General features: G+C 64.1%; 1 protein-coding gene across 1 annotated transcript; it reads left to right on the top strand.

The window, feature by feature from the left end:
* Positions 1–7,621: 7,621 nt before the first annotated feature.
* On the top strand, positions 7,622–12,334 carry TBX10 (T-box transcription factor 10; the record flags this gene model as incomplete). The annotated part of the gene is made up of 7 exons (XM_039536048.1): positions 7,622–7,749; positions 8,981–9,082; positions 9,556–9,727; positions 10,299–10,454; positions 10,888–10,955; positions 11,478–11,566; positions 12,036–12,334. Coding segments are annotated over 7 exons (1,014 nt in total), but the record flags the coding sequence as incomplete, so codon positions are not given.
* Between the last annotated feature and the right edge of the window lie 21 nt (positions 12,335–12,355).

The raw sequence follows: 12,355 nt of genomic DNA on the forward strand, positions 1-12,355 counted from the left end.
CCCCAGCCCCGCCTCTTCCCCGAGCGCGCCGCGTTCCCCCTCCCTCCCAGCGCTTGCTGCGTGAATCAGCTGTTTCGCCGTGCAAGTACTGGGGACCGGGGGGGGGGGGGAGTGGGCACACGGTGCGCCTAGGGGAGGAGGCAGAGGCGGATGTGAGCTGGGACGGGGCGTGGGGCAGGGAGCTGCTGGTGGGTGCTAAGCTCTCACCAATTTTTCCCCATGGGTGCTCCAGCCCCAGAGCACCCACGGAGTCGGCGCCTATGAGCAGAAGTAAGGACGGCAATACACCATACACCAGGCCACCCTCACTTCTCTGCTGCTGCTGGCGGCAGTGCTGCCCTCAGGGCTGGGTGCCCGGCCAGCAGTCGCCGCTCTCCAGCTACCCCACCAGGGCTTAATTCGTGCTGGGCTGAGCCTCAGCACCTCTTTCAATACAAATTAAGCACTGGGAGGGAGACAGTGGGGGGGGGCAGAGATGATGGGGGGGGGATCCTGGGGAGCCCAGGGCTCCCAAGGGGGCCAAGGGCAACAGGGGGGTGCCCATGCGGGACAGGGGCATCAAAATACAAGTTTTCCCAGGGTGCCATTTGGGACCCAGTCCTGCCTTTGGGACTGGGAGTAACCTGAATATTGCTGTGATCTTTGGTGTACGGGATCATCTATCACCCAGGCAACCTTACCTAGGTGGCAGGATAGAGCATCTTAGCCAAGGGGCCTGTCTGGCCCTCCCTGGCTAGGCTGTTGTAATGCCTGAGGATTCGTGGTTGGTGACATCGAAGTCTCGAACTCCCAGCCCTGCCCCTTAACAGTCTGCGCGGAGGTCGGTACTCACTCTGCAGCCATCGCAGGGCAGCTTGACAACAGCCACCCCCCTCTGCTAGGACACAGCACCCTAGGGTGCCTGGCACCAAGACACAGTCACGCCCCCTCGGCTAGAACACAGCACCGGGAGTGTCAGGCTTGAAACATGAGTGAGGTCTCCGTGCCAGTTTCCAGGCCTGACCAGCACTGAGACCCATATGTGACACACACACCTCGAGATCCCCTGCAATGGAGATGTGACTGCACCTCTCCCACTCCCCTGCAGTCCCCATTCCTCACTGGCTAGAGCCACAACTGCATCCCCTGCTCTACCGAATCCCCCAGAGACCTCAGGCACTGAGACACGGCCAGGTCCCCATGGCTCTCGCAGCCCCACAACCCTGCAGCACAGAGCTGCAGCTGTATCCCTCTTCCACAGCAGGTCACTGGAGTCTGAGACATCCCGCGGCTCCGGGCCCCTGCTCGTCTGCAGTGCGAGGGGTGCACAGGTGACCTGGGGCAGGAGAACCCCCTCACCAAGCCGGATCCCCCAGCTCTCCGCCCCTCTCTGAGCCTGGCTGTGAGCCCGTTCTCGCCCCAGCCCCCATCACAGCATGAGCTTCTCCAGCCGTGCCTCCCGCCCCGCATCTCAGCCTCCCTGTCCCCTGCCCCATTTATCTCCCTCTGTCGCCGACGCTGGCAGCTCCAATAAGTCCCTGGCAGGGCCGGTGCGTATCGAGCGCTGAGATGAGCAGGTGTGAGAGGAGGTGCCCCAGCGCTGACAGCAGCTTGGCAGGGGGAAGATGGATGAGGGCCGTGGAGGGCCTGAGCCTGGGGGCTGCACACAGCCAGAGCGGGGGAGGGGGAATTATGGCTGTTGTTGGTGCTGCTTAGTGGGACAGCAGGGAGCGTGGGGTGGGGGGGGTGAGCACTGGAGCAGGCCTCAGACTGGGCATGGGGGTACGGGGGCTGTTGGCCTGGCTCCAGGGTCTGTCTGTGCAATGGCTGGGCCGGCTGCCTGGCCTGGTGACACCGGCCTGTGGGGCAGGGTGAGGGGGGAACAGTGACATCTGTTGTGAGAACTGGGCCCCTCTATGCCCCCCAGCACATGGGCAGTGCCCGCTGGCTGTCCCTCTGTGCCCACAGGGTGTGTGCAGTGCCCACCAGCCGCACAGGGCGCAGTCAGTGCAGAAAACAGCAGGGCACGTCCGTACTCCGCTCCCAGGATAACCGGCCCCTTCAGCAGCCCCCGTGTCTGCAGCACAGACACCCGTGGGGGCTCTGGGAGCAACGCGGGGCCAGGGCAGGCTGGGGAGCAGCCCAGGGATCCAGGGTGGGCTCCTGCTGGGCGGGGGCATCAGGCTGTGACGCACCCTGCCACGGCCAAACTGAGTCAGGGACACCCGGGAGCCTCCAGCCAGCCCTGGCTCCCAACCTGGTCCCTCGGCCACTTCTGCAATGGCTAGTAGCCATCTGGGGCTGGGGCTCCAGCCAGGCCTGCATGCGGCAGCGTCCCCACAGCCCGGCCAGGCTGGGCTGGTCCCAGTTCGGGGTGCAGGCTGAATCCCAGGTGGCTCCCTCAGTGACACCCCAGCTTGTGAGTGGCCAAGTACCGCTGCCGACAGCGTGTGGGCAGAATCCCCCGCTGGGCCCGTCCGGTGCAGCAGCTGGCTGCCCCAGTTCTGCTCCCGGCCCCTGCCAGGGCAGTTCGGCTAGCTGACAGCAAGTCCTGCCCTGTGCCTCCCCAGACCGTCGCTGCAGGGGGGGCAGAGCCTGGGGGTCATCCACCCGGCTGTATGAGGGAGGGGTCCTGGTAGGGCCCTGGGTTCTGCTTCATCCAAAGGAGCAGGCCAGCTCAGCCGAACACCTCAGCCCAGAAAAGCTGGAGCTAAATTGGCCGGGCCAAGGGGATCTGCCTGGCTCCTGGTACAGTGTGGGGTTGGCACGGTGATGAGCTGACAGCCTGGCAATGGGCTGGATGGTTGTGCTGAGATCACTGAACCAAGGGTCAATGGGCAAGTGTTACTGGGGATGACACTCCCCCCCCACCCCCATGTTTCTGGAGGGTCACCCTGTGGGGATGAGGGCTGCATGGCCAGGAAGGAGCGAGTGTCTCCTGGGATGCCAGGATCCCCCAGGACACCATTGGGCCTGCCTGGCCCAGACACAGAGCCCCAGGTGACACCGCGAATTCCACTGGCTTCAGCTAAACCCTCACCAGCCCTGGGGTGAGAGCCTTGGCCGGGTTCTTTGGTCACCTCGCCTTTGTCCCGCCCCACCTGATTGCTGGTCTCACGCCTCTTTGGCATCTGTCTAATGAGTTACCTAGGGAGGTGGTGGAATCTCCTTCCTTGGAGGTTTTTAAGGTCAGGCTTGACAAAGCCCTGGCTGGGATGATTTAGTTGGGGATTGGTCCTGCTTTGAGCAGGGGGTTGACTAGAGACCTCCTGAGGTCCCTTCCAACTCTGATGTTCTATGATTCTAATAAGCATCTGGCTCCGCCAGCCAAGCCAACGGCACCTTTAGCACCAGGGCTCTGATCCTGTGACCAGGTCTAACAGCCGGATGGTGCCCCAAGCTTGTCAAACCGCGGCTCGCGAGCAGTAAAAATGTGGCTCGCGAAGCTCCCCCGCTCCCCCACCCCCACCCCCACCCCCACCCCCGCATTCTCTGCCTAGCAAACTGCAGGAAGGGGGGAAGCTTAGGGGAGGGGCTGCTGCCCTGCAGCGGGGCGGTGGGGCTAGGGGTTTCTGCCAGTGAGACAACTGGTACCTGCTGAGAGTGGGGGGAGCACAATTTAAAGGTTCTCCCCCCACACACACAAACACACTCAGCTCAACAGCTGCTGTCCTGGGGGAGGCAGAAAAGTGGGGATGGGCCTCTGATTTCAGATTCACAGCTTCTCCTGGTTGTCTGGTCCAGACCAGCCAGCAGAGGGCAGAACCCACACAGCATGGGGCGGGGGTTGCGTGCTGGAGGGGCACCGTTTACAGTGTTGATGTGGAGACATTTGAGACCACGCTGGTATTCAGCATAAACAGGGAATCGTCTAAGCTCCAGGACAAAGTCCGTAAGTAGCACCAGACAGTGTGAGTTTCAAGCTTAACAGCTGTTAGCGACAGTGCTCAGAACCCTTCACAAAGCAGATCGCAGCACTCGCCTCGTTTTACAGATGGGGAAACCGAGTCATGGAGCGGGACAGTGACTACGGCAGGCCGGCGACAGAGCTGGGAACAGAGCCCATTCCAGTTCTCCAGCCACTAGGCCCCGTCCTCTGATGTCCCCCGGATACTTGGGTGGGGTTTTGCTTCTGAGTGTGATGGAAGCTGCAGATGTTAGCAGGGCCAGCTGAAGATTTGTGGCAGTGGCTGAGGGCTGCGCAGTGCGTGACACAAGGAGGGACGTCCCAGGATTTTAATGGTTGGGGGTGGACATGGGTGTAACTGACTCACCAGCCTGGTTCCACAAGGGAGCATTTGCACTGGAGTGTCATTGCTTTGTAACGCACGGCCCTGTGCAGTCCTGGGGATCGATACTGACCCAGCCACCCGTTTGGCTTGATTTCTGTTAGTTCTTTGGCGTTAGGAACTGAGATCTGCCCGTGTAACTTCTTGGGCTGCGGGACGAGTGGCTCACCACGTGCCATCGAATAGTTATGAGCGCCAGAAATGCCAACCTTGTCAAATAACGGCTGATTATAAAACGGCTTTTAGGAAAAGGTCTGACGAACGGTGGGCAAATGTTCCAGGGGTTTTATTTAATTCACTCTTTGGCTGGTGGGCGATCAGAGGGGGATCAACAGAGGAGGAGCAGGAGGAGCTGGGGAGACTGCCATGTGGGACTCAGGGGGGAAGAGGAGACCAGCAGGGGGGCAGCAGGCCGGGATCGAGGGGCGGCACAGCTGAGGGGAAGGGAGTCCAGATCTAGGCTAGCAGGGTGCAGTGGGTCAGAACTAAGAGGCAAGGACTGAGTTGTGTGGTTGAGGGGCCAGGACTGGGAGAGCAGAGGAATGGGTCTAACGCACTCTGCCCCTTCCACTGGGCCTGCTCCTGCTCCCGGTGATGCCGGCTCAGCCAGCCACTGGCATGGTTACCCTGGGCCCTCTCGCCGCGTGGGGCTGGGGAACAGGCAGTCCCTCACCATCGCTCTCCCCTCAGGCCGGGGAGCCGGCCAGTCCCCCCATGGCTGGGTTCATGTCCCATGCTCTGGGGCTGTGCAAGGAAGAATTAATTCAGGTCTGAGCGGCAAAGCTAAGCCCTACCCCCGCAGGGAGGTCAGCGCCCCTCCGGCTCGGGGGATATTGGCTGAGTCCAGCCCGTGCTCCAGGGCACCTGCCCCCAGTGCCCCGCTTACGGTCCGCTCATCAATAGCTAATGGCAGAGCTGCTGCCCGGGGGGCAGGGGGGGATTTCTCAGCTCATCTCGCCCTGAGCCGGCCAGTGCCCCCCAAGGAGCTGCTCAGCTCCGCGCCGCACCAGGTGAATCTCCGCCCCCCGAGCAGGAGAATAAAATCGCCAGGTCCAGCCCGGAGGCTTCAGAAACCGAGTTACAGCCACACTGGGCCAGGGAGCCGGGCTCTGGCCAGGGAGCCGGCGCGACGCCCGCTGCGCTGATGGCAGGTAAATCCGGCCGGGGGCTTCTCCGCTGGGAACCCTTAGCCGACGTTTCCCGTTGGCCCATTTACCTCCCCGACTCCGGGATGAGCCCCGGCAGCCTCGCGCCCCCAACCCCCCCCCCCCCGCCCGGCTCTCTGCGCTGGACAGGTGGGAAAATGCCACAGCCTACAGTGAGCTACGGGGCCTCGAGGGACTCGGCTACAAACGGTGGGTGGGCAGGGGGAGACGCAGGGGGGGGTGCGCAGTGGTGTGAGGGGAGTGGGCCCATAGGGCCCCGGCTCCAGCGATCCGCGCGCTGCAGCGTGAGGCTGGGATCAGGGTCAGGCCGTGCCCGCTCGGTCGCTGGCTGAGCTCCAGAGCCTGTTGAGGACCCCCTGCAACCGCTCTCAGGGCCTAGGTTCGGCGTTTAGGGGTCGCTGTGCAGTGGGGGCGCCCAGGGTTATGACAAGGTGGTGGCCTCTGTGTAGAGCAGATTGGCTGGGTGGTCAGGGTCCCTCCCCCCACTTGGACAGGGCGTGGGCATCGTTACAGCTCATAGAATGTACCGACCGCGTGTACTGAACACAGGTACATGTTACATACCTGTACAAAGTGTGTGCATGCGGGGGGGGGGCAGAGGCAGCTGGTGGGTTAGAGCAGAGCCGGGGGGCTGGGAGCCAGGACTCCTGGGTTCTATTCCCCTGGTGAAGGAACTGGCGGTCTCTGGCCTGGCTAGGGCCGGTGTGTAGGGCTGGCTACAATACCAGCTGGGTGTGAGCAGGAGGCCGAGCTGCCAGGGTAGCGGGTTGACGGGGTGGAATCCCAGTGCCCTGGCTTGGAGCCTGCGGGAGCAGCCCTGGCTAACGCCTCTCCGTGATGCTAAAGTCCAAACACCAGCCGAGCAGGGGTCGCCCGGCTCCAGGAGCCAGAGCTCGGTGGCCGGTTACTGACTGCCTGGGGAGAGCAGAAGCGGGTGGGGTCTCAGGAAGGAGCAAGCGTCCCCGGGAAAGGGGATTTTGCCACAGAGGGGGGCTTGGTGTGAGAGTGGGAAGTTCGGGGGGGCTGAGGCTCCCTGAAAGGGGGCTCAGGGTGATGAGAGGTGCTGAACATCAGAGCCATGAAGCCCTTGGATCAACAACGATGCCAGAGATGAAGCTGATGGTCAGTGAGTGCAGTGGGGGCCCCAGCCCCTCCCGTGCATGAGGCACTTTGCAAATCGAGCTGGATGTGGGGCTTTATGGAAAGAGTCCAGGGCTGGGCTTGTGGAGGGCTGCGGATTGGTAGGGAGGGGCACTGGCAGAGCTGTCAGGGGCAGGGGGTGTAGGGTGACCAGACATCCCGATAAAGTCGGGACCGTCCCGATATTTGAGTGGTTGTCCTGCATCCCGACCGACACAATTTGTCCGGATATTTTTGCTCCGCCGGCAGCACTGGGGTTTTGGGGGGGTTTTGCTCCACCGGCGGACCCCCCCCCACCTCTCGCCATGTGTCCTGATATTTTCTTCATCTCATCTGGTCACTCTAGGGTGGTGCAAGCCCAGGGCTGGGATAGCAGGGGGCTGCGGGGTGGGACTAGGGAGAGCTCAGGGCTGGGATAGCAGGAGGTTGCAGGTCAGGGGTGGCGGGAGCCCAGGGCCACCATAGCAGGGGGCTGCGGGTCGGGAGCCGGGATAGCAGGGGGCTGTGGGTCGGGGGTGGGGGGAGCCAAAGGCTGAGATAGCAGGGGGCTGCGGGTCAGGGGTGGCGGGAGCTCAGGGCCGGGATAGCAGGGGGCTGCCAGTCGGGGATGTGGAGAGCTCAGGGTCGGGGGGTAGGGGGAACCCAGGGCCGAGATAGCAGGGGGCTGCGGGTCGGGGGTGGGGGGAGCTCAGGGCCGGGATAGCAGGGGGCTGCGGGTCGGGATGGAGGGGCAGCATGGGGGGTATCAAGGGGCACTGCCATTTCCCCAGCTCGCAGGTGCTTTGGGGCTCACCAGAAGATGCCTCGCTGGTTTGTGTGTCCATGTCCCAGCCCCCCGATGCCCACAGCCACAGGGGCTTGGCACTGATCCTCTCCCCTCCTTTGCCAGCATTCCTCACAGCCAGTCTGAGCGTCCTGACATCGGACGGGGGCCCTTTCGCCTCTGGTCCTGAGTGGGGCAGCCCCGTGGGGGCTCCCTGCCTGCTGGGGCCCCCGCCGGCTTGCGGCAGGTTCGGTGTCCCTGCTGGGGAGGGGGCCGCGGGGCTCGGGGACGGCATCCAGCCGGCCAGGAAGAACCAGCACGTGTCCAATGTGTCAGTGCAGCTGGAGATGCGGAGCCTGTGGGAGGAATTCAACAGCCTGGGCACCGAGATGATTGTCACCAAAGCGGGGAGGTAGGTGGGCATTGCCCAGGCAGGGCAGCGCAGGGACCCCACATGTACCTCCCTCCCCATGTACCTTCCCCCCATTACAGCCCCTGACAGGGGCCATGCCACCCCCAAAAAACTACCCCTGTGGCAGGAGCTGTGCCCCGTGTCCCAGCCTGGTGTTCTGTGAGACCCTGTCCTGGTTCCATGCAAGGGGATCTGGTGCCAGCCACACCCTCCTGGGAGTCTGATCTGGCCCCTTGCTGCACCGCACCAGGCAACGTGGCTCATTCCTGGCCAGAAAAGCCGCTCCCCCAGCGCTAAGGGCTGGCAGCTGGTGCCACATGTCACGGCTGCCCAGGACCCCATTGCCGGGTCCAGCCCTGCAACCCTTGGAGAGATGGGTGGAACAAGGACTGCCGGAAGCCTGGTTGGTGCCAGGAGCCAGCACTCGCTGCCTGGTTTGTCTGGGCACCAGGGGGCTGGGCACAGAAGGGGGCACCTGGGCTGATGGTGGATGCCGATGGGGGCTGGGTGTCTTGGGGCTGCAGAGGTACTGGGCCTATTCAGAGGGGGCTGTGAGGCTGGCAGTCGGGGGTGAAGTCTGCCCCCCGCCATGCCTGGTCCTCCATCTGCTCTGTCTCAGTCTGATATTACAGGGACCATGAGCTGCTGCTGCAGCGTGATGTTCCCGGGGGGGAGGGAGGCTGCTGGGCAGCTCTGCCCACCCCCCACCAGCAGCACTGCCCCTCCAACTTAGTGCTTCAAATGCACCTGCCCCCCACTACCCTTCCACCGCCTCTGGTCCCTGCCCTCAGCCCCTCCACCCCCCCTCACTCATTCTCCTGCTCCTGCGTGGGTTCATGTTGCCCCACACTCATGCTCACACCCATTTTGTCCAGGCTGCTACACGTCCCAGTCCGTGGGCACCTGCACACATCCTGGGCTGGGCAGCCTGGCCCCTTTACCCCAGCCCCCACGTGTCACCCTGCTGGGCCCCTGGGGCGGGGAAGAGGGCTGAGACAGGGCAACCCCAGCACCCCATGAGACACCCCCTAACCTCCCGCATGTGACAGGTTGACACCGAACCCTCTGTGTGACCAGGGACCCCGGCGCCCCCCCCCATGACCTATAACCCCAACCTCTCCCCCTGTGACCAATGACACCAGGCCCTGTGCGATAGGGAGACCCCAGCCCTCCCCTCCATGTGACAAGGGCGACCCCAGCACCCCATGCCCTCCCCTCTCCTCTCCCACAGGAGGATGTTCCCCACTTTCCAGGTGAAGCTTTCGGGGCTGGACCCACTGGCCGACTACGTGCTGCTCATGGACTTCGTGCCCCTGGATGACAAGCGATATAGGTGGGGGGGAGATACAGGTTGGGGGGGGGGAACAGCTCCTGCCAAGCCCCCCCACCAGGTCCTTGAGCAGAGCAGCCGTGGGGGGGGCAGCCCTGTGCTGGGCATGGTGCCAATACATCTGGCAGCTGTGCCCACCCCCACTTGCCTTCTGTACTCCGGCTGCTCCAGCCATGGCCTGTGACAGCCTCCCCCTGCCCCTCCCAGCTCCACTTCTCCCACCTCCCCCCCTGCTCAGTCACACGCCCCCCCCCACTCACCATGAGCAGAGCAGGATCCCCCAGAGCAGGATCCCGGAAATGTCCTAGAACCCAGAACAGGAACTGCCCCCCCCATGGCTACAGGCCTCTATAGGGGGCGGGCGGAACCTCTGGGGCCCAGACATCCCTCATCAATGCATGAGGCCTCCACCTGAGGGGGGGGGGGCAGAGCTGGTTCCCCCCCCCTCCGTGCTCAGATCCTGCCTCTCCCTGCAGATACGCCTTCCACAGCTCCTCGTGGCTGGTGGCTGGCAGAGCGGATCCGGCTGCGCCTGGCCGCGTCCACTTCCACCCCGACTCGCCCGCCAAGGGGGGCCAGTGGATGAGACAGATCGTCTCCTTCGACAAGCTCAAACTCACCAACAACCTGCTGGACGACAATGGCCACGTGAGCCACCGTGCCGCAGCGGGCACACCGCGGGGTGGGGGGGAGGGGACCGTCTCTGAAGGCCAGAGACCACCCCGCTGCAGCGTTATCTGGCAGAACAGGAACACCCCCAGCCACTCACGGGTCCCCCTCACCTTCCAAAAAAGGTTAAGCAGTAGCTGGTTGAATGGGGCACGACGCCTTTCCCCTCTAGGGGGCGCTGGGAGCCCGTCACACTGGTGGGCTCACAGGGTGGGGAATGGGCACAGGGCCGTTCCCCTCTAGGGATGCCACTGCCGGAGTCAATCCAGCCCTGGGGGCGGGGGGGGGGGGGCTGCCTGGCTCAGGGGGGCTGGGATATGGCACCGTCGGCAGGAGGCTGCTGAGATACTATGCACGGCATGCGGCCCTACAGAGTGGAGGATGCGGGGTGGGACAGGGTGCCACGGGCTGAGGGTTGGGGCAAGGTGGGCTGTTGGACTGGGGGGCGGGTGTGTGCAGAGCTAGGCCATAGGGTGAAGGAGGGGGTGGGATATGTTGCCATGGGCAGTGGCTGCCCATCTCAAGCATGGCTCTTCTCTGGCACACGCAGATCATCCTGAACTCCATGCACCGGTACCAGCCCCGCTTCCACGTGGTGTACGTGGACCCACGCCGGGACAGCGAGCGCTTCGCCCACGAGAACTTCAAATCCTTCACCTTCGTGGAGACCCAGTTCATGGCGGTGACGGCCTACCAGAACCACCGGGTGCGTGCGCGGCCTAGATACCAGCCCCACCGTACAGGGCACTGAGCCAGCCCTCCCAGGACCCCACGGCTGGACATTATAGTCCCCCTTCCTGTGATCCCTGCTCGCACCATCCCCCACACACCATCTTCGTGCCACAGCGCCCCCTGCTGGGGAGGGCAGGGCTAGGCAGTACAGGCTCCACCCCCTCCCTGGGGTGGGGCTGGGCACTGCAGGCTCCTCCCCATCGCTGGTGTCACAGCGCCCCCTGCTGGGTGATGGCCTGATGGCTGATTTAATGCAGGGGGTGCAACGTCTCTCCGCAGGATTCTTGTCCCACTGTGCCTAGGGAGCTGCTGATCTGGGCAGGTGTCCCTGAGCTGCTGCCAGCCCCCCAGGGTGGGGGGGTCTCCAGGGCTGCTTCCCTCACCCTTCTCTCTCTCTCTCTCTGCAGATCACACAGCTGAAAATCGCCAGTAACCCCTTTGCCAAGGGGTTCCGGGACTGCGAGCCAGACGACTGGTAACTGCCCCTCCAGCACTCTTCCCACCCAGCGGGAGATGGGAGCACTGGTGACTCCCCTCCCCCCACAGGGTCCCACTGTCCTAACTACTGGGGGGGGGGTCTCCCTCCCACCCAAGAGAGACTTGGCATCCACTTGGCAGCCCATCACACGCCCAGCTACAATACCCCCCCCCCCCCGCATCCCATCCCAAGAGGGGAAGAGCAGCCAGGAGGGGCAAGTGATGGCACAAGGGGGAGGGGCCCCCTATCAGCCCCAGTCACCTCCCCAGCAGCTCCCCCCACAGATATGTACCCCAGTGCCCACTCCCGCCCAGCCCCCACCAGCCACCCCCTGAATTAGTGTAGGACGGTTTGCACATGTGCAAATTAGCTCATTAAATAGTTTGCAGTGAGGGTCTCCCAGGGGAGCTGTGCTTAGGTGGGGGAGGGGCACCTCTGCCCATCCTCCTGCCTCCCCTCCAATGTCTCACCCCAGCTGGGCCACTCCCCATTTCTCACCCTCCTCCTTCTCATGTGCAGGCCTGGGGCACCAGGACCCCTACTGGGAACCTTGGCCGGCACTCGGGGGACGGGCCCCTCCTCCCAGCTGAAGGACATGCAGGAGAAAGGTAACCCCCACCCCCAGGGCTATTAGCTCTGACACCAGGATGCCCCCACCCACCCGGAGAGCATGCAGGGACAGGGCTGTTGCCTACAGCTGGCTGAGGGGGGGGGGGTCATAGGGGATGTGGGTGCTGGAGGAACCCCACCCAGGCCCTCTTCACACGCAGCTGGGCAGGCCAGGCGGGCAGGGCAGGGCTTAGGGAGCCACAGACAGGTGCTGGGGCTCTTGGGCTCAGCCTCTAGCACTGGCTAAGCTAGGGGGCAGGGCTCTCGCACTGATAGGGCGGAGCTAAGGCAGGGGGTGGGGCTCTCACACCAGCAGGGGCGGAGCTAAGGCAGGGGGTGGGGCTCTTGCACAGACAGGGGCAGAGCTGAGGGAGAGGGTGGGGCTCTGGCAGGAGCAGGGCTTGGCAACCTTGGCACAGCAGCCCTGCCATGGCTGTGACCCACCCTTGTTCTCTGCTCTCTCCCCAGGGCTGCCGGGCCGGCGCCGTGTCAAGGGACAGCTCCCCGCCACCCTCCGGCGAGAGGCCGTCCAGCTCCACAACCCCCCACTCGTGCCACTCGCGGGGGCCCGCGGTTTCCAGGACAGCTCGGCTCCACGGCACCCTCTCCCCACAGAGCTGGGCCCCCCCCTGTACAAGCCCCTCTCCTACCACAGCGTGTACGTCAGGGCCAAGCCACGGGGGGCACCTTACCCACTGCCCGCCAGCCTCCACCCCTTCAACATCTACGGCGCCAGCCCCCCTGCCCTCAACTACGGGCAGCAGTGATGGGTAGCCAGGCTGGCCCCC

Source organism: Mauremys reevesii, linkage group 4 (genome assembly GCF_016161935.1).
Source record: "Mauremys reevesii isolate NIE-2019 linkage group 4, ASM1616193v1, whole genome shotgun sequence".
Classification (NCBI taxonomy): domain Eukaryota; kingdom Metazoa; phylum Chordata; order Testudines; family Geoemydidae; genus Mauremys; species Mauremys reevesii.